This window comes from Gasterosteus aculeatus, chromosome 16, assembly GCF_964276395.1.
Source record: "Gasterosteus aculeatus chromosome 16, fGasAcu3.hap1.1, whole genome shotgun sequence".
Classification (NCBI taxonomy): Eukaryota; Metazoa; Chordata; class Actinopteri; order Perciformes; family Gasterosteidae; genus Gasterosteus; species Gasterosteus aculeatus.
In genome coordinates this window covers 13,055,657-13,077,958 of record NC_135704.1, presented here as the reverse complement: position 1 = coordinate 13,077,958, position 22,302 = coordinate 13,055,657, and the positions used below count along the sequence as shown (strand labels likewise).

At 42.3% G+C, this 22,302-nt stretch overlaps 1 protein-coding gene across 5 annotated transcripts; it reads right to left on the bottom strand.

The window, feature by feature from the left end:
• Window positions 1–360: 360 nt before the first annotated feature.
• Window positions 361–21,267, bottom strand: ikzf2 (IKAROS family zinc finger 2). 5 transcript variants are annotated; one of them, XM_040201950.2, is made up of 9 exons: window positions 21,092–21,267; window positions 19,990–20,070; window positions 18,627–18,674; window positions 14,492–14,593; window positions 10,487–10,666; window positions 9,501–9,668; window positions 6,415–6,552; window positions 5,800–5,931; window positions 361–5,068 (listed from the first exon to the last, which is right to left on the bottom strand). In XM_040201950.2, exons 3-9 carry the CDS (start codon window positions 18,652–18,654, stop codon window positions 4,266–4,268), a joined length of 1,551 nt encoding a protein of 516 aa, XP_040057884.2. In that variant the 5' UTR covers window positions 18,655–18,674; window positions 19,990–20,070; window positions 21,092–21,267; the 3' UTR covers window positions 361–4,265. The 5 variants fall into 5 exon arrangements, with proteins under 5 accessions (XP_040057884.2, XP_040057885.2, XP_040057888.2 ...); XM_040201951.2 differs by lacking the exon at window positions 21,092–21,267 and adding an exon at window positions 20,729–20,798; XM_040201954.2 differs by lacking the exon at window positions 21,092–21,267 and adding an exon at window positions 20,543–20,642.
• Between the last annotated feature and the right edge of the window lie 1,035 nt (window positions 21,268–22,302).

The window sequence follows — 22,302 nt, the reverse complement described above, 5'->3', positions numbered from 1 at the left end:
ACAAAATGGCCATATGAGGTTTCACATTCTGTTATTTCTATGAAATAGTAGTAGTCTGAGTAAGTGTCATTAAGGTGAGCAGCAGAGATAATGTGGACTTGCTCTATTGGGAGTAAACTATCAGTGATACAAATGATTTTGAGTTAGTTGTGCAAAGCCACGGGGATAACATGCATTAGTTCTATTGGAGTTTACTGTTTCCTTGCAGATTATTGTCTAAGTCACAATCACAAGAAGAACGATTCAAATTGTGTGTCGCACAATAAAAGTGATTCATTACATGTCAGCATACAGTCAGCATCTTTGACAAAGACAATATTCCTGAGTTGCAGTTTTAAAATTCACAAAAAAGGCAAAGCAGTAAAACCACGTCTTTAATAGAGAGAAACCCATGCCTCAAAAATATACATTCTTCACAGCAATGTGTCTTCATGTTTATGTCATTGATGTTGAATCATCTAACTTCTGATTTAAGTCATGAGGGTTGACCAACGATTTTAAATTACTGTGCATCTTTTGATAAATAAAATCACATATTTTAGGACATAAAAATACACAACCTATGCGAATACCTGAGAGCCCTCATATCAGAAAAATGTGTTATCCATACCAGAGACAATAAATCAACACACGTTTCTGGATCATTTCAGTAATCAGTGCCAAAATACACTCCTTTCATATATTATTTCTTATAAAACACAATTCACCTGAACCCTGCCTTAACATGTTTGTAAACATTTTTAAACTTAAAAAACACACACAAAAGTTCACAATACTATATTTGCATTGAAAATTCAGCAGAAAAATAGACACTTTGCACACACATTTTCAAAATGTACAAAAACAACCCGGGTCGAAAACAAGAGCAATGATTCTGATATTCAAGTAAACTCCTCGCGCACACGGCCGGCCGACAGAAGACCATTTCTCTGACATTTTAAGTTCATATGGCTGCTTCATTTAATATTATGTAAGGCTGTCCTTGTTACATTACTACGAAAACAAGAAATATTTTTCATTTGAACATCCTGTTATGTACTATGCCCAGTTCCAAGTGTAATTAGTTCTAGTTGGTTTGTTGTTATTCTTCTGAAAAGGATTCAAGAAGTGAATCAGGTTAATATCTATTTACATTTGATCAGAAAGGATTATCAAAAAGGATATGTTAAGGCTTCATTTAATACAGGAATGTTATATTTATATTTAAGGAATATATAGACAGTCGTCATAAGAGCTGTGAGGTGTGAACAATTTCCAGGCCAATACTTTACAGACAGTAGAGGATCTTGTTCCAGCTGCGCAACAGTTGTGCATAATAGAAGCGGCATGTAAACAGAGAAAAAGCTGCCTTTTGATCACGAGTAGATATCAAACATACAAGAGTAAATCACTGAGATCAACCTTACAGAATAATCAGCTGTTTATAACGCTAGTGAGACACTAGCCGTATTGTTACAAAACGAAAAGGTACCGCAGACATCAGAGACACACTGCGCCGAGATAAAAGCCCAACACGTGCCCCGCCGAGGATCCAAACTTAAATGTAAAAAGAACAGAAACAAAAACAAGCACGTTGTTTTTTTTTGTCAGGACATGGACATAAAGTGGCAGGCCAACTGTGGAAAGCAAAGTCTTATCTGTGACACAGTACTGTAACTATGCAAGAGCGGCAGCCGGCTTTACCGATGGAAACACGTTATCCTTCAACAGACTGTACATGAACGAGGGATTTGGAGCTGGATAGTTGCTAATCTCTTCATCGCCCTTTACATTGTTCCTACGTGTGCTTTTCTATGTCACAGTGGGCTTACAGTGGAATGCTACGGTTTAGGGAGGTGCCTTCAAACTAAAACTATATGTTTAACCACACTCCCTTTTCCTCGTGGTGTCCCATCCTCAAAGCTCACTTCAAAAGGTTAGATATGAAGAAATCTGCAGAACAAAATCCCCATCATGCACATCGGGGATTTCTCTTTTTTTTCTCTTCTTAAGTCTGTTAAAAAGTCAATTTTAGGCATTTAGCGGAACACAAAGGTGCGGGAGGTAAAATGTCAAGGTGAAAAGGACAAAGCCCGTAGATGTTTCTCTGTCTTTGTCATGACATATTATGGAGTATGTAGGATGAAAGCTTTCATTGAATAAGAACCTTTAACCATCTAGAAATGGACATCCTGTATGAACCTACCCCCCAAACAACACAGTAATTATATATGCATACACAAAACCATCCAATAGCACAAATTGGATAAGAACAAAAGAATCTTTAAAATAAGTAAGTAATAAAAGTATCCTTAACCTCCTTCATCTCTTTGGTATCCATTGCCATAAAGCATCATTTGGAGTCATTAGATGCAAACGCTCCGTCAACGTGTAAGTCCGCTAGAACTAGGAATCCAACGGTGTTCTTAGACCGCAAGAAACACCAATAACCAGGATCCAATCCTTTTGTACATGAACTGTCAAGGAATCATAAATGGGCATCATTTGCGCGAAATATGCATTAGTATATCCTTCCTGTACTCCTTCCAAAGCTATTTAGCTTCATAGTCAATAAACCTTTAAATTAACTTACAATTAAACATTGTAGGTGCAAACTTTACCAAGGCGGATTATTTAGTCTAAATATAAACAAAGAAAGGAGTTTCTTGAGATAGATATAAGATTGTCATAAATATTTGTACATCTTTTATGTGAATATTTGATCATTTTATTCAAAGGAACTTTAAATGCATTTTATTTCAACTTTAATTGGAAATGCTTCCAGTGTTAGTGATCCTGCCCCCCCCCCCGCCCCCCATGTGTTTGAAAATGGTAGAATCTTCATGCAGGTTTGATTACATATGTTATTAAAAAATGAACTAGGACAATATATTTTTTTTCTTCAAAATATTTTTCAACATACAAGTTAGACACAGGAAGTTGGTGGTCTTCTCTCTCTGTGGTAGTAGCGGTATGGAAGTGCTCTACCAGCCCCGGATACACGAAAAACATGGGGGGTGTAAGTAAGCAATCAGCAATTAATAATCTAAAACATAGATAGGATTTTGTGAGAGGTTAGGAGGCTAGTTAGCTGGTTCCACTAGCATTGGTGTCGAGCGTCATTAGTCTACTACTCGAGTCTAGCTAAGACAAAAAACAGCCCCCTTCACTGCTGAATTTTGTAAAGGCTCTTAAGAGGTAGCTTTCTGTCATCAGCAGGCTATGTAACCTTTTGAGTGTTAACATTAGTTTTTGGGTGTCAAATTTTGGTTAAAACTCCATCAGCGTCATTTGCGTAATTTATGATATGCATATGTCTACGTATATGATCGTTTGTATTTGTGATTATTGACACATCCGAAACAGCCGTGTTAACCTTCTCTTCATTGTCTCACCGCCTCCAAGTTCTCCTAAAATACATTTACAGGACGGAATGAGAATGTGTCTCAACTATATCTTTCTTATCTATTATTTGGGCTCAATTGTAAAGTCTAAAGTAATTTGCATTTCCACAAACACCATAGTAATCTTTGCATGTTAAGCCTTTTAAAACTATGCAAATATACAAAGCAATACCGAACCACACTGATTCTGAAGATAAGGGCACGACTCTTGAACTGCAGCGAGATACAATCAGAGACAACTGGCAATCAAGACCGAATGGACATTGAGTTTCTAGCAACACACAGTACTACTGGACCATGACAATATGTGTACCAACATGTTTCAAAGCTAAAACAATACGGGGGCCATGGCAATAGAACAGAAAGATACTTGATGGATCCTGTGTGATAAGCCACAGTAGGTGGGCCAGTTCCATGCAATGCCGTTGTTATGTCCATGACAGAAATCATTCATTGTATTATTATCATTTAATTAAAATTATCTGAAGACTTTACCTCTGCCCGCGGATAAATATGACATTCGTATTTGTATGCACTATTTTTCTGTAACAAAAGCACGATGACATGACAAGCAAAACCGGAGACTAAAAAAAAAAAAACTAGCTCAAGCTGCTCTGTTAAACAATTCATAACATTTTGCAAGAAAAATAAATAAAACACACCTTCCTTCTGCTTTATTAATCTCAATTACACATGTAGAAATAATGTCTTTGGCCCGTACCTTCATATGATTGTTCACCTGCTCAGATTCACATAACTGGTTTAAAGAAGCATATGCTATGATTGTGCTACACTTTTCTACAGTGCCCTTCAACTGTGCAGTCTCAGATGCCTGAGGGTAAGGAGGGTTTTTGTCTTTCCCTAATATTCCTACCCATCCGTTTACTGGATGGTATGTTCACCACGAACTATGTGAGAGGAGAATTCATAGCTGTCTTTGCTGCGGTGACCGCAGATGTTGCACTCCAATGGATCTCTGTATCCGTGGCAACCCATGTGGATGGTGTACATGACATGGTCCAGGAAGAGCACCCGGCAGTGCTCGCACTGGTAGGCGCGCAACTCCTGGCCCTCTCGTCCAAACACCCGAACCCCGTCCTGGCTCGGAGGCCTGTCGGTGGGCGCTCGCATCATCCCAGTCCCCATTGCTGCCCCACTCCTGGGTGACACTTCTGTCGCTCGCTCACCTGAGTAGCTCACCGCCGGACTGGCTCGAGACCTGAGGCCGGGGGCGGGATTGCTCGCACGGTGCGCCCGCCCCTCATGAGGGCTGCTGCGGTCCGAGTCAGGAGAGCCGACCCCGCTGTTGTTGGGAGATTCTTCTTGCCCTGGATGGTGCAGCTTGCTTAAAGCAGTCGGCCCATTTGTGGCGGGCTGGCTGGTGAAGTCGTGCGGCTGAAGGCGCTGAGGTTTCAGCGCGTCACAGTTTCCGGGGTGATCTGTTCGTTGGCCCGATGGCAGGACGCGGTGGAAGAGGGGGTTCACCATGGGCCCCATTTCCGGCATGGAGAGAGGGAGACCCGGATGGTGGAGCATGGGCCGAAGAGTGTCCGATCCCAGGTACGTGATGGCATTGCTGATGGCCTGGTCCATCATGTGGGCCGACATCATTTCGGCCTGCTTCTCGTACTTAAGGCCCATCTCATAGCCTAGTTCAGGGTAGCCGTAGCGAACCATCTTTTCACCTGCATTAAATAGATCCGGCCATTATTACGGTGTGGAAAAGATGTTGCTCGCTAGGTTATTATCTTAAAATGACCTAGACCTATTTCCTAAAGAGAAATAATGTGCAAAAACACATAAACACGGCTTGACTTCCCTAAATTTGCTCATATTTCAGGACTTGTTTTTCATGTACAAATGTTATGAGGTGGAAAACCCCATCCATCTACTACCACACTGTTTAACCCTTCTAGAACAGGGATGCGGTGAGCTGTTTTCTCACGATAAGAGCAGTGACAAAGTTACAGGTGTACCTAACCACAGAGTGAAAAACATTTCCTTGCCTCATTCAACCACTTGCTCTAGCTTGCATGATCTCTTTTTTTAATAGTGCGGCGAATAAAACCAAATTCTGAGAGAAAAAATCAGCTCATAGAGCAAGGTTATTGCATGGTAGGATATAAAAGGTTATGATGCACGAGTGAACAGGAAATGAATAACTAACAAATACTATGCGTGAAAGGGAAATCAAGTGCATTATGTGATAATAATAAAACTAATGTTCCTCCTTAGACATATACATTTCTCTCATGTGATTTGCATTATAATCCACCTCTTTTCATAGAAAGAAAACGGAGGAGCTATAATGTGATAGAATAAAGAAAAAAAACTGCATCAGGGTGGTCGTCATGGATACTCATCACAAAGTGAAAAAAAAAAACGCCCTTGACTGGTGCTTTATTCCAATACCCACCCACAAATTTCTGAGGAGTGGTACTTTTCCTCTTGCCCACGTTGCTGTGCAGTCTTTCAATAACAGGTGGCCGATCGTAGGTAGCCATGGTGCTGGGCTCCGCCATAGGCCTCGAGTCTTTAGGGACCTCACCTTAGAGGAGAAGAGAAGTTTTTAAATTGTTTTTCATCACAGCCTGAAAATGTGGCCTCTGGTTACTCATCCACCAGGAAATGTAGTTTCTTTCACTATATTCTCTCAAAAGATTAAAAACTATTACATTAATTCACTAACGTAATTATCAATACCCCCTGAAATATATATAAATGTATGATAATAAAAAAAGAAAAAAAAGACAGAAAAGTAAACATTTAGTCGATAATTAATAAATATCTAGATAACTTGACAACAATGAATTGTAGCAATGTGTGCTCGACATCTGCCTTTTTATAATTTCCAATCTTTTTTAAAGATTGGATGGTTCAGATGGATCAACAAATAAGAAATGATAATAAAACTTTACACTTTATATGTTATTATCAAATCCTCCCGTGAGATCCACCTTTTCTGTATTGCTTCCATGGCAGTTTAGGCCAGCTTAATTTTCATGGTTAAAATTTTAGTAAAACAATTTACCTGTGTAACGGCCAGCGTTGGCATTCAGATCCACGCCGATACCCTGCAGGTAACTATGGCAGCGCTCTTTATGTTCCTCCAGAGAAGTGCGCTGTTTGTAGCTCCGCCCACAGAAGTTGCACTTGTGCGGTTTGCCAACTAAAAGTGAGGACATTCAAGGGGAAGCATATTAATTTCATTCTCTGCTACAGACACGGGGAGTGGGAGGCGTCCGATGAGATAACGCAATCCGCCGCAGTGTTTGGGCGGCGAACAGTAGTAAATACTGTGTCAGTAGTACAAACAAAGCAAGAGCAAGCCTCCGAGACCATGGATGTTCCACTACTAGCGTGAGGATTCCACACAACTGTTGCCAGACACAAAGAATGGTTGTGGGCGAAAAAAGAGGCACCAAGACGTCTGCGTTTCAAAGCGCTTTGGTTTCTGAAACATACAACCAACTCCCACTGCTGAGTGATGAGATCATGTATCCCCTGGTGGTGGTAGGAAACTGACTCCAATGTTACTATGGAGGTGTAGTGTGATTCATTGTGCCATTTCAATTTGAACTGTTCCTTCCTACCTTGACAAGTGGAAAAGGCTATAAGATATATCGTAACCATCTCAAGCCATCCATCCATTCGTCATGTGTTGTTTTGCTTATTGAATGGAGCGATATATATGATATATATATATATATATATATATATATATATATATGCAAACCATGATATGGGCATATAGTCATGAATTGTCAGGACAAACTGTATATGTGCCAATAGTTGTTAAGGTCACCAGTGTTCTCAGACGTATTTCTATACGTATCGATATTACAGTAAAGGTTCAGTGTTTCCTCAACCTTGCTAGCGGAAACGGCCGAATGGGCCGGCCGCCGGGGGGGTGTAGTGGTCTGTGCGCTGGTGCAAAGAGTGCGCACGTGTCACAGTGGAGGGGAAATTAGAAATGTAGATGTAAAGACAGACGTTCTGTGTCCTGTGTGTATTGTCAGCACTAACATAATAACTAATAAACTAATAAAAAATAAAGATTGAACCATCGGGGGCGAGGGAGGGAGAGGGGGAGGGGGGGGGGGTGGGCACGTCAGCTTACCAAAGTGACCCCCCCCCACCACCGCAACGTAGTGAGACATTTGGTGAGACAATGGTGACAGCTTTTTACTAGAAGAAGATCCAGTGCTCTTGTCACTGCGAGAACAGAGAAACCAAACATGTTTCAGTTTGAGGCACACAGACAGTAGCCCACATACACAGGCAGGTGTACACACTCACACACACACACACACACACACACACACACACACACACATTTAGCTGTAGGTGATAGTTCACACGTGAACATAACTACTCTCTCTCCCACAGAAGATGTGCAGGGCTCTTTGCGTAAAATAGGTCTTAAAAGAAGACAAGTTAATATTCCTCCAGATGTAAATGTTACATTGTTTACAAAGAACTACTTCTTGATGGTGTGTGTGAGGGAAATAAAACCCACTGGTTACAGAATGACACGGCCGGTCATGGCCAATCTCGCATCAGCAGGCACTATTCTCTCTAATGAATCATGTGGAATGATAATAGGTTTTCTGCTGTATCAGTCATTCAGGACTCAGTGGTCTATGAATGACACTGTTTTCGGCAGAACTCTTCATTCATTGTCATTTCTTTTTTTTCTAAGTATGAGCGGATACAAAAGTTTCCATATTAGTAGCGCGTGGGGTGGGTGACGCAGGGTCATTGCAGTGATATTCATTCTGGCTAGTGAAGGAGTAGGCAGTAATGTATTCAATCAAGTATCGCTCCCATTTTCTTAGTAGCTGAAATCTACACACTCACTTGCTCAAACACACACAATATGGACTTCATTACTTTTTCATATTTATATAACCGCCCACACACAACCTTGCGCAGATGTTGGATGGACCTGAAGATTCACCTCACAGAGGCTAATCCTTTGCATGCAAATGGTCCACTCTGTGCACTCAGACCCACTTCACTGATTGCCTTGGTTGATAAAAGTGAACTCAAATTGAAATCTCCTCTCTTATAAAAATGTTACATTATTTGCCTCTCAAGCGATTATTGTATAACGATTCTACCGATGCACTTTCCCTTGACGGACAATGTTATTGTGCAACATTTAACCTCGCCTCAGGGAACGCAGCCAAATCAGACACCCCTTTATCTAAGCCCTCCTTCTCCTGTCCGGCTTTCAATCTTGTCTTTCATATTTTCATATTTTGTCAAATGTCTCTTAAAATACTGTATTCCCCACACTAGTCACAACTTGGCAAAATCAAATTCCTCATATTAACTTATACTATACTAGTACCGTAGTACTCTTTACAGTTATAAGGGGTTTCGGGTATGTGACAAAAACATTGAGCTGAACAATAATTGAAATGAAAGCAGGGACATGGTCATAGTTTATGGTGAAAGACAGGTGTGGAGCTGTAGATATTAGGAGACATGGATAAAAGTAGTGACAACTGGGACAAAGATTACAGAAATGCATGTACAAAAAAAGGACGCCAACTCTTAGTAGTGCACCCAAACACATGTTGCTTCTATCCTAAAAGACGGCAATGACAGCATTATCTGACCTTGATGGAGGTACAAAAGAGGGGAGAGCGTTTCCTCTCTGATAGGAAAGTGGGTTACAGTTGAGAGAGACTGCCGGCGCTCGCCATATGTTTCTCACCAGGCAGATAGTTTCCTCCTTAGCAAGTCAAGCAACTAAGGAACTGCATGTCCTTGGTACCTAACCACAAAGCACTGACAACACCGTCTCTCTAACGTGCTCATGATAATAATGAAGACATGTAAAAAAACTTCCTTCCCAGCAGATATAAGAATCTCCAATAGTGGCTACTATGGCTACGAATGCGCTGTTAGTTATTGTATTAGGCTCTCAGACACACAGAGCTTACCAGCTGAGGAGGACTGGGGTGATTAAGCACAGGAAACACAGGCAAAATGCTCTCTCAATTCTAAACATTTTTTTCTTTCTTTCAGATATCTGGTGCATTTTTTTGTCTTCTGCATAACAGAAGTGGATGAGTAAAAAGAGAAGAGTGCGAGGAGGAGTCTTACCAGCATGAGTGCGCAAATGCCCGCTGAGGGCATCGCGCCGCCGGCAGGCGTAGCTGCAGAAGGGGCATTTGAAGGGTTTTTCGCCTGTATGCAGCTTGATGTGTCTTAGCAGGTTTCCCTTCTGGGTGAATGAGACGCCACACTGGTTACACTGGAACGGCCTGTCACCTGACAGCGGAGAGCACAGGAAGTCGGTACCGCACTTCGTGGAAGATGTCTTTTAGAAAGCATCAGCAACGCTGCAAGCTATTTTTCATATCTTTTTTTTTTTTTTTTACTTTGTCTATCTATCATTACTCTAAGTAGAATGAATTCAACATAACTAAAAAGTGAGTCGTGTCTCAACCCAACCACTTCTAGACATTTCAGATATATATATATATATATATATATATATATATATATATTTTAGTTCACATTTTCTTCATTCCAAAGACATGCATCAAATGAAGTTGAATAAAACAGGAACTGATGCTTAAAGTACTTGAGTGCTCCAGAGTAATACATGTGGATACGTGCTTGTCAATCCATCTTGATAGTTTTGTGAACTTTATATTATGTGGAATGACACGGTTCAGATTTGACATTGAAACACAACCACTGTCTGCTGTTCTGTCCGCACAGCTTTTGATCTGCGGCGAGTTGGAAAAGAGAAATAGGATCCTAATGCTGTGACAACCGGATCTGTCGTGGCGTCAGTTGGAACAGGTTGTGGGGGATTCCAAGGATATTTTCCCTGATAATAGTTCCAAGTCTAAGCTATTGTCCTTCAACCAAGCCCAAAGAAAAAAAGAAGAAGCAGAAAGTACTCTTCACCCACGGTCGAGCCAAACAAATGGTGTGTGACTCACGCTTAAAGTGGGCAAATGTACACCGCCCAGATTTTATCTCCTTAAAAAAAGGGCAAATCCTCTGTGGATTGTCGATATCTAAAGATGTACAAGGCAGCTTCTTCGAATGGCATTTGTAAATGTAGCGAGAGTTACCGTGTGTTTGTTGACTTCCTAAATCAGATGTCACGTTGGGCTCAGATAATCCATCCTGCACGTCGCTCGGGCTGTCAGTCATGGATTCCTCCAATGTCACTCCTTCCTCTTCCGTCGGGCCTGCTGGGCTTCTCTTGTCCGTCTCCTCCGCTGTCTCTTCCTCCTGTTTAATTTTTAGCTCTGGAAAACATAACAGTGGCAATCCTGAGATGCAATATTTACAGTGTCAGATGCAGACACTGAATGTGTTCCAAAGCAACCATGAACCATTGAGTTGGAAAAGCACGAGCGGATTACACCGAAATCAGAGCGCGTGCTTGGAGTTGAGATTGGGAAGAGCGTCTTCTTTGCAAAGGGTTTAAAATGTGACGGTGTGACGCGACTGGTCGCTCAGATTGAACTGGTTCCGCTAGAGGCGTGATGATCTGCAACGCACGTGAGGTGACTTAACACGGGTATCTGTGTGAAATAACATATGACCAAGTGGGCAGGAAGTTGGCAACATAGAAACTCGAGTAGATCGCATTAGGATGGACTGACACATCGACGAGAGAGAGAGAGGGAGAGGGAGAAACGAGTTGGTCTGGTTCCTGGCTGTCCTTGGGGAGAAAGGGGAGTGTCAGAGGCCCAGTAGCTTAAACACATGACGAGCAATGGGAGACTGACTGCAAGACAAGGGCAAACTATTGTATGATTGCGTGTGGGCGGCTGTGGAGAGACACTATTCACCGGATACAGTCTCTACTTATCACCAGCAGTTAGTAATGCCGGTTTGCAAAAATAATTATCCAGGAGATAGAACAACACACGCACAGCCACACCTGGACGCTCCAGGTGACTCCTGATCTGTTTCAAAAGATTCAAACAAACCATATTTATTATTAAGACCAGTGAAAACAAGTTGATAATAATAACGCTTGACTTAAAGCTGTGACAAAATCTTTCCAGTAACCGTACTCGGTGTGATTTGGAGTGTGTATCATTAGAGATACTCCGAAAATCAACTAAATGAACCTTGGGGTTTAGTCATACTGCGGAAACAAACGTTTTGGACATCATCCAAGCAAAACTTACTCATCCTGATGACCCTGTTTTGGGATTAACTGGAGCACATGACGATCGTTTGCCGAAGCCTCCCATCTGACTGCATTCATCAATGTTCTCCTCACACTTTACCTGCATTCCCCGTAACTCTCAGAGGCCAGTAAAAAAAGGAGATCTTCATTTACATTCACTTTTTTATTGGCAATAGAAATAAATCTCCACCAAGCGACGGCAATCTTGAAAGTTATCTTGTGGGATTTCGATGGCTGATTTTGTACAGAACAAACACTTACTCAATTAATATTGAGCCATTCCTTTGACAGCTGTATCCTGGCAACACGGAGCAGAACTGAACGTCCTCGCTTTTCAGCTTCCTGTGTCTTTATATCTGTCTCTCATGGGCGGAGGGTCGAACGCATAGAGCGGTCAAATGAGGGTCCACTTGAAGGAGCAATGAAAAAAACAAAGGCCTTTTTTTAAACCTTCTTGTGGATGAAGTAAGTAAAGCCTGCAATTCAGCAGTTTTCCATAATCCATAAAAGAAATCCTGGAAAAGGTGTTGACTAAAGGCAACACATGATTAAAAAAAGGCATTATGTAATCTGGCCCAAATGGTGTAATTGTACTGTATAGATATTGGAAACTTAGACCTGTTTTTGAGCTTGGAAGGGAAGTTCGGCACTGAAATAAGAGTTTTGTGCTTATTTTCAGCATTTTATATTTAGGAACCCCTCTTTTGTAACAAAACCCCAAAGGACAAATTATGTTAGGAAACTTCCTTAATGACAAACGCTCCTATCAGTGAAGAATATCTCCCTGTGAAACTGTGGCTCCCTGTTTCTTTAAACTTGTGGGAAACGAGCTTCCCTTTTTCTCCCGCTGTTGCCTCGTCTCGCACGCAGTTTCCCCTTTTCTCTCTTCGCTGCTTCACAGTGACATGGCTGGTGCTAATCTGAGGCATCACATCAATAGAGTGAAAGGAAACCGGCAACACATTTCTGGGTAATGTGGTATTGCAAAATGTGACTTTTAGACGAACATACTTAAATGTTACGAAAACACCTGTACTGCTCTTTAAACCATACACAAAGGGACTACCCCTCTCCTGCAATCAAGCGTTAAAATGTAACTGAAGAAAAGTAGTTGAACCAGCGTTTACAGCCTGCCTAAAGATAAAATAAAAAATAAAATCCCTCTCCAGAGAAGTCTGCCGAGAAGTCTGCCATGAACTATTGATTTTCAATTTGTCATTAGCATGCTAGTAGTAACAGAATAGTCAGATAGCAGCATACACGTGTCCTCCTTATCTTCTTCTTATTCACGCTTTACTATCCTATCCTTTCATATAGTATGAAACACAGATTAAAATGTAATTTCATACAACAACTCTCAGACTTTTTAGCTGAGCACTGTGAGGACAGTCAACAGACAGCTACCATTGTAGCGGCAGGAGGCTACAGGTAACTCATCACTCATTGGTCAGTACTTTCCTTTGAGTCCTTTCGTGCACAGTGTCCACTGCAGGCGTCACAATCTAGTGAGAGCATCACGCACATCCAGTCCTGTTTGAGTGTGTCGCCTCTTTCGATGCGCGGTGTTCACTGCAGTTGTCGTCATTCAAAGAGCCTAAACCACAAACTTCCCGTAACCAAGATGTGGCCCCCCCCGGGGACGTACATCTACGTTCTGATAGCTTTCAGGTCAAGGCCATAGTGTGAGTCTGGAATAGAACATACCAGAAAGCTGAGAGGAAGAAGAACTTCTTCTGTCTTTTTTGCAGCAAAGGACCAAGGACTCAGCCTTGCTACGTGGGCCCGCGCCTCGCCCGCTCTACACCGAGTTCTGGGCCTGTGAAGATGGACTGACCCAGCGGCTTCATCTCAAGAGCTGCTGTCCGATCACCGCCCGGCAAAGAAGTCCAATAGCGGTGGAAAGGGGCGTGATGGCGGAAATGGTGGAGTGAAGAACGGTAACAACTCAAATTCCGCCATTGAATAACCCAGCAGCAGTAATAACCTGATCCCGGGCCACACTGATTCGCTAAGCAGCGTCCCAGCGTCCCGGGAGTGAGTAACTAAACAATAGCACCCTGAAATAAATAAATAAATACAGTGCTAGAAAAAAATATATATACATTTTTATTTTATTTAATTATTTATATTTATTGTCTTTTTCAAGCACAAGTTTTTCAGGTTCTGTCTTCAACAAGGAACCAACTCGTTCAACACTACTGTGGTACTTAAGTAGAGAGTTACCCACAACTTCTTCCGTGATCTATTGAGCAAGATTGAAGCAACGACAATTACTACTACGCGACAAAATAACTGCAAGGCAATTACAACCATCAGTATTCAGGTTTGATTGATTTCCAGGCTGCTCGCCAAAGCCAGCCAGGAGAAATTGAAGAGAGTGGGATCGGTCAAAAGATCAAGCTTTCATCTTCTCCTAAAACCCTAAAACTTTCACCTGCCCAACAATGGTCACGGCTACCATTGGAAAGAATAGCTTTAGCTTACCATCCCTGGAACCTATAGAAGTGTCAAACCAATGTGGTATTTGTCGTCTCCTTTCATGCCATGTTTACCTCTACAGCAAAGCCCTCAAGGAAGTCGGCATCGGTACAGTGACCATTGAGAGATTCATCTTCATCAATAGCAGGACGATTGCCACTCACTGGAGGGCAACAGAATACAAGGTCCAGGACCGGCTTCCCTGCTGTGATAACTTTCCATTATCCACACAGTTTTGTCCTTAGAGAAATGCACAGGCGGTCCTAATAATAAGGGGTCAGGCCAACAATACAAGTACACATTTAAACCCATTCATTGTTTTCTGATTATATTATGAATAGCAATTGATTTGACAGCCTTTGTGTATTTGCTCAAATGAGAAAAAGAGTGTGTACACTGCAGTTGTTCTTGCCAGACAGCAGACATGTCTATCTACGGATTGAGCACTCACCACTGCGGGAATTAGGAACCTGAGGTATTGTCTGTCCATTGGGTGTTGAAGCATCTGCCCACATTCTTGAGTTCTCCTTTCCAGGAGAGCATTGGCCGTTACCTGGGAGACAAGCAGAACATAGAAACACAGCAATCTAAAATGTGCTGTACAATACTATAGCTGGCAGTTGTGTAAAAATAAAACCTTTGCGTTTCTATGATAGAAGATATGCAACTATGTAATGGTTTGGGTTTTTAAGAAAAGAAGAGGACAACAATGAAAATAAAATATGTTCGAGCAAAAAAAGAGTTTCTATAAATACAAAACAACATCCTGGTGCATTCACCTAAATATGAGTAAAAAGTATATAAAAAACCCCACACATTGTGAATACCATACAATAGCTTTTTGTGGGGAGATTCCATCCCAGAATGAAAATTATGAATTGCATCCTGCAAAGCCTAACCTGAAAAGCCACTACGGAGGTCACCGTGCAGAATGCACAAGGCAACTGACTAAAATGTCCATATGTACCTATGGGATCCTAATGTCCAGCAAATGTGGATCAGATTGCATCCTCTCAGCAGGCTGTACAGAGCCCGGGCTATGGATAGCCCTGTGTCCTGTGTCCCGTGTGGTACGAGGGAGCAAAGCAATCTCTTATCCCCTTACAGCCCGGGCCTGCCAGGGTCACTATAACAATGCAGTGGCAACAGGCAAACACCCCTGCTGACCCAGCTGACAGATCCCTTAGGAACCAGAGTGAGCCTTCATTTACCACCAGCAAAATCAATAGATTTCCCCAAGCATATTGAAAACGTGGGAACTATCCATGGTAGTGCCATCAGACGGCCTCCTGTTTAATTGATGCAGCAATAGCCGGGCAGAGGGAGGTATTATTCAAAATCAACGGGTGCTAACATGCTTGCAATAATCCCTTAGATCTGTGTCGGATCTTCCTTCGTGTCAGCTCCTCTCAGTTTGACCACCTCCTCTATGGTACTGTCCTACTGCAGTGGCAGCCCCACTGTGTGGGTCATACTGGGAGACGTTGTCCACGACGCGATCCCTGGGTCTGGGATCGGGTTGCACAGGTTGGGGTTTGAGGAAATCTCAGGTAACCGGCATTGCTTCTCCCGTGGCCTGGAGACAGGAGTGGCCCAGATTTGTCATGAAGGATTTTCCATTACTGTAAAAGATGCTGACCACGGCCTGGCAGCACGGTGGCTACGTGGTCACTAGCCAAAGCTTTTTGCATTGGGCTGCCTGGTTGCAAACGCTGAAATAAGAACCCTCCATTAAACATTTGAAAAGTCCAATGTGTAATATCTGGCCACATGCTCCGAATAATCGGGGGGGGGGGGGGGTGGGGGGGGGTATAACGACACAGTATGGAACCGGGGCTAGCTGGCTATCACGCTTATTTTACAAAATATCTTTGCAACACAATTCAGAAATGCCTTTTGAGATAACATGAACTCTAAAGGCTCCTTTAATTGGGGTTATAAGAAATAACGATTCTTACACATTGCATTTTTTAAAAGAATGAACAATCATAAACATTCATTCACATTCACATTCGTTATTGAGAAATCTACCAAATAAATGATGTTTATGATCAATGCTGTTAATATGGTGCCTGTAAAATGAATTAGCAATAAGATGAAAGAAGGACATTCTTCATTAAAGGTCAGGTGTCCTGGTCAATCAAAGGAAGAAGACACACATATATTAAGTCTGTCTGTTGCTTACAATGGTCATTGTAATGCCGGTTCAAGTGAGGACCGCAGACCTTTAATGTTTAATGCGCCGGGTTTTCGCTAAACCAAATCCTGTAGGAAAAGTAAGATGAGGATATCAATCACTCGGGACTTGCCAAGAAGAAATGTACTTTTGAGTATACACAACAAATGGGGATCGCTTTACCATGGCGGCAGATAGATGCAACACATGCACACACATGCAGCTTATTAGTGTAGTAATTGCAGTGTAGTAATTGCCGTCTTCATCTGGTATGTGGTTGATGGCAGAAATGAATACAATTCATCAGAATTGGCTCATAATGTCTAACTGTGTAAGTGAAAAGAACTAAGACATTGCTTTCCAAAGTGACGGGGCGTTCCATTCCTGCTTCCTGCCTACATAGTGTATCAGAGCAGGTTTTTCCTGTCAAACCCTGAACCCTCTTGAAGACAAAGATTCAGACCAATTAGACACGAGCGCACAAACAGACTGACACAAACACACACACATAACTGCATTGATTGCATTTATGTACCGGTATGTGGTGGTGACTCAGGGGAGCGAGAAACTCGATACATCTGCAGATGACTTATATTAAACTATATGCAGCGTGGGTCCCAAGAATTAAGAGAAGAAAAAAAAGAGTTCATTTTAAATTGTAGAACTTTTTAAATTTACCTTAATGTACCGAGGGTCATCGCAACAAACAATCTCTCACGTGTACACTGCGCAGCCTGCAACCCCCCTTGTATCCACAATACCGTCTCACTCACGACTGTTGATTGATCCTCACATTGTTAATAATGCCGTCTTAATCCGTCGACTGAAATACCAACAGTCTGAAGCGCATTTTAATAAGACGGATCTAAATGTTAATAAATGACAGCGTTAATGTCATTTGTTCAAGTGTCAATGTCGAGTTCTTGGCTGCTGACGAGGTCGTTGTCTTCAGGTGAACCATTTAGGTTTAGTCAAAGATGGTTTGAAAGATTGGTACGGAGACTATTCCTTTACTGTTGAGGATTTTATTACCTAAAACAGATTAGAAAGTGAGGTAGGTCCTACAGGTCATTTCAAAGTATATGGGTACATGTTTAGGTTTAGATAGAAGGAAACTAAAGATTGTCTTCTCTGTTTAACGTAAATGATCAACAACAGGAACTTTATTCAGACAAATTGGACTGGTCCGATATATCGTTAAAGGCTTTCAATTTAACAGCTGGGAAATGGGACCTCTATGATTCAGGGGGCTAAAGTAGGTTGTTCTTAAGTCAGATTGTCAGACTAACATTAAATAATAAAATAGGTGTAAAGTAATATTTAGCACTGACCAAGTGGACATTTCTATACATCCTTCTAGTGTGCCACTACATGCAAACACACACCCGATCACAAACACATCTGTACATTCATGTTGGAGCCATTTGAACTATGGCGCACACTCAGCCCACTTACACTAATGCCAGTTTGGGGTTCAGACTTTTTCCCGAGGGTGCTTTTAGTCCAAGGTTTGTCAGCCATTGAAGCCACAAGAGTTGCCAGTTGTTTACAATGTTCTCACGTCAGGCTGCAATGTGTCACACTAGCAGTCACATGTACTGTTCTTCTTGCTTACATACAGACAACACCAGCGTGTATGTGAATATGCATGTTTAGTGTAGCGAGGTACAGTGTAATGTTGAGGAGAGAATAGCAGTGTACATGCAAGAGGAAGACGCGTTGTGTCCCAGCACTGTCCGCACACAGTGCCTTGCTAATGAAAAGGGATGCAAACTGCTGCCTTCCACAAAACAGTGTATTTTCCTCAGTTTTGTACTAGCAGAAAATGCTATTATTTGTTCCAAGCGTATCATTTGAGAAGCAAGCCACGGACCGAGGACAGATACACAGGAAGAGCCTCCAATTCTGGCACCAACCGTACTCCACCTGCCAAGTGTGCTCGTAAGCACAAACCCCCCAATGCAGACCTAAAATCCTTGCCGATAAAAAAAAAAAACAGGTGGCATGTTGTTTGTCTCACACAAAAGCACAACGACAAGGGGGCTGGGAAGAGATAAAGAGATGTATAGCAGAGACCTGCCCAAAGGAAACCAGAAAAATGCAAATGGGCACCACAACGTGCGCATCCCGTATCTGCTGCATTCAACAGGATGTTGGTAATGCATCGTTTTCTCTACATTTAAGGGGTGAACAGGAAAAAGCTGCACTCGGGGGAAAATCCCTTGAAATGTTTATGGTGAAGTGACTGCCACAAATGCTGTTATTCCTTTTGTTACAGCATTGTCTCAAACAGCTCAAAGAGATTAAAAGGAGTGCAACAAACACACTCAAACACACCCATGTAGGAAGTTTAGTGTTAATAAAGGCAAGGGTACATTGGAGGTATAATCTTAGCAATGGGATGACTTACTAGCACAGAAACCACGGGGAGCCTCCATTTTCCAGTGCTTCAGGAGTACTGCAGGACATAAAAGAAAAACAACGCCGACATTTACATTTCTGTCAAGTAGAGGTTGTTTTGTTTTTTTGCATACTGCGTATATTCGTTATCCTAATTCTTAATTTTTCAAACTAAATGTGGGTATCTCGAAAGCTGTGCGGCCAGAACTTTGTGTCATTATAATTGCATGCAATAATGATATGCAAATTCAGCTTTAAACATGAAAGTACTCACACAAATACCATGACAATGTAAATGTTTAAAATCCTAATAACACCCACATTCTCACCTGTTAATCAGCTTCATATGAGTGGTTCCCGGTACGCAGAGGTCTATTACAACAGAGAGTATGGTCTGTGCAGTAATCATATTAGAGAAGTAGTCAAATATATTTTGGAAACTACCCCATATTTCAAATTTAGGAACAGCAACATTTTTGTTTCATGTTCTTTGTAGAAAATAACGATTTTGACGTAATACTAAAGTAGGCATTGTTGACCCATTTTCTGCGTTTTACAGAACGATGTATAAAGTATGAACCCCAACTTGGAAATGAATAGAATATTGATTATTTAAGTTATTTTTTCTTCCAATTCAAAGCAGAAGAGGAATAAATATGAATGCCCCTGACTACAGTTATTTGTAAGCTGCACCGACAAGACCAGGCAACACAATATAAATAGCATTGCATGCATTTGATAATAGATTGTGTTCACAGGCTATTTTGAGGAAGTTGTCAGTTCATTCAAATTTTTCTGAATTTCCAATTAAAGTTTAGGCCCATCTGTATCATTGTACCCATTGTGATTGTTGTGTAGAATATGTGTTAAGCGAAACACGTATAAAGTAAATGTATGAGCATTATTTGGAATAGCATTGGATCAGCGCTAATTGTAGTGAAGCTCACTGATTACACTACAAATACAGAGTCGGATCACACAAGTAAGTTACAATATACAACTGCTGGCTTCCTTAAAGAACAGAGTTGAGCCTTTCATTGAAAGCATAAACACATCCAAAGGGGTCATTGCGGATTTTCTTTTGACCCCGTCGGCCCGATGCAGGATGGTCTACATCGCTCAGCTTTAATGGATGTGACTACTTTCTAATTACAGTCTACTGAATAACAACGATGATTTTAATCTAACCAGCCAGAAAACCTTTTTCATTTCTCCCGCTGTATCGACATGGAGGGAAACTTTGGAAAGTTGGAAAAGCCTGTTGTTACATTGATATATCCCTTAAGCTTCAAGTAGAAGTGTCTACCAGAAAGCAAAAAAGCAACAAGTAGCCTGCATCATATTCAACCCAAACAGTGAATTCATATAATTACCTTCAAACGTGTCCCCTGTGCACAGTGAGTTGGTGATTTCAGTGAAGGACGAGGGGGGGCTGGCGGGATGTCTCCACCTTCCTTTTAATGCAACAAAAAAACAAAAACAAAAAAAACAAGCCTCAATGAGCTACTTCGTCCGGTGGTTCGCTCGTTCCAATAATCGGAGTATATTCAGAGGAGCGCAGGTAAAGAGGAGCGCATCTCCGGTCTCCCTACACGGCGTCCTGTTGCGTCCCGTCGAGTTCTCCACCTGCAGCGGCACCGCCTCATCGAGCCCTACACCTGCATGATCCCGACTAACGTGTCCTCGGTAGTCCAACGCTACACCTCGCTTTTCTTTTTTTTTCTCTACAGTAGGAACACCGAGGGGGGGGGGACTCAACAAGTTTGCTGAAGGGAAACACAGAGAGAGGGATGGATCAAACTGGATCCACCGGTTCCTGAGGAATTAGACCACAGCGGCGGGGAGCAGCCGGGCTATTTTCGGCGCGGCAGGAACTGGAAAAATCCGTGTGATGGAGTTTCAATGGGAACGGCGACACGTTCTTACCTCCACAGGGGAGCCACGCAACACGACGATGTGACAGCGCATTCAAAAAAAAGGAAAAAAGGACCCCCCCCACACACACACACATCCTCCCCCTTCTCGCATTATAATGGACACTACTTCCTCGTATGTGCGTCCCCGTTAACGCCGGTGTCACGGGTTAAAACGCGCGTAAGTGTTTGTGTTTACCTGCCACGGACACATTCCATCACCGGAAACAACCGCCGGCTTTTTCTTGTCATCTTCTCGTGTCAGTTTACGGGATTTCGGTCAGTGTCGGCCGCGTGGCTCGTGGGGGAGGGGGGGGGGGGGGGGGGGGGGTGCTGACTGACAGCCCGAAATTCAACAGGTTATCCGATCGGTGGCTTCCCGTTCATTCATCCGACAGGCGCTCCATGTCTGCCTTTGCCGCAGACCCCCCCCCCCCCCCTCCCCCCCGGGAGCGTCTCTATAACGTAACGCACGTAATAATAGGAATAATACAATGAAAGGCCAGGCAGACACAATCGATGCTTAACAGCCTTTCTCTCTTTTTTGTTGTTGTTGATTTACCTTAAACCCGCAGGGGCGTATTTAATCCCGTGAGTTTGCACAGTGGTCCCGGGTGAGAAGGCGTCATTGTAGCGGCGGGGGGCTGTGAGGTAGTTTGGGTTCCGCAGCGAAAGCAACAGTTGCTGAATCCCCTGACTTCCTCCTCCGTCTCCGGCGGCTCACGAAACCCGCCCGAGACGATGCACCGAGCAACGGATCACACGGTGCGGTCCGCCCGCTCCACGATCGATTAGGGTGCAAAGGGAGGGGGGACCTCTTGTTTCGGGCTTATATTGCTGCCATTGTCGTTAGGTTATTACTCATTACAGTGCACTCGGGGAAGGGGGCGGGGGGGGGCTTTGGTCTTTGTTATTGCAAATCCTGCAGCAATTTCCGAGGGAATATTCGTCTTAAGTAAATGAATTATGAGGTAGTTCAGTCAACTTCTGACATCTCTATGAAGATGGGCATGGCACACATAGCATTGATTTAAAACAAGTAACCAGACGCATAATCCACTGGGTGTTATCCATAGACAATAGATATGCAAGTATAATACTAAGAATATTCAGTTATTAAATAAGGATTACATTTTAGTTCAGGGGTGTGACACTCACGGCCTCAGAGCCACAACCAAGGGAGAGTTTTAATGCTCATAAAAAAGTCAATAATAGAGTCTAAACATGTTTTGTCTGATATGAATGCATACCAAGTATGTTTGTGAAGGATCCTTTCTCATGACAAATTATAACCGTGAAAACAATTTATGTTATGGAGGAAAAGGCTAATATTGGCAGATAATAACCGTTGGATGATGTCAATGTTTATCAGCAGTCTGGTGTGTGATACATTTTGGAAAAGAAGTTGCAGTAGTGATGGAGGTGGTCTGGGAGGAAAGTGTCCTAACAAAACTAACTTCATTTTGTTGCAAGTCTGCTTTTTTTAGTGTACCTCATTTTTAAAGCAGTTCTGACATAAAAGGAAATTAAAAAAATAAAACTGATATTATCTGACAATCTCCGCAAAGTTAATCATGCTGCTGTGAATCATTATTCAAGGGATTGAGTCAATATGTGTATCCAACCACATGCCGGCTATTGAAATAAATTCTGCGCTGAATATCAAAAGTTTATCTTACAAGCAGCAATCATGTGAGTCAGTTACATACGTATGTGATCTACTACAAATGTTTGTGGCGAGACAGCTTAAAGCCGACCGCAGTGACCAATGCG

Coding starts and splice junctions, on each gene's coding strand:
- ikzf2 (XM_040201954.2), bottom strand. CDS start 20,627: ATGTGTGTGTGTGTGGGGGGGGTCCTTTTTTCCTTTTTTTTGAATGCG. Junction 18,675..19,989: donor CACAGGGGACACGTTTGAAG/GTAATTATATGA, acceptor TATGTCCTGCAG/TACTCCTGAAGCACTGGAAA. Junction 14,594..18,626: donor TCCCCGTGGTTTCTGTGCTA/GTAAGTCATCCC, acceptor CTTGTCTCCCAG/GTAACGGCCAATGCTCTCCT.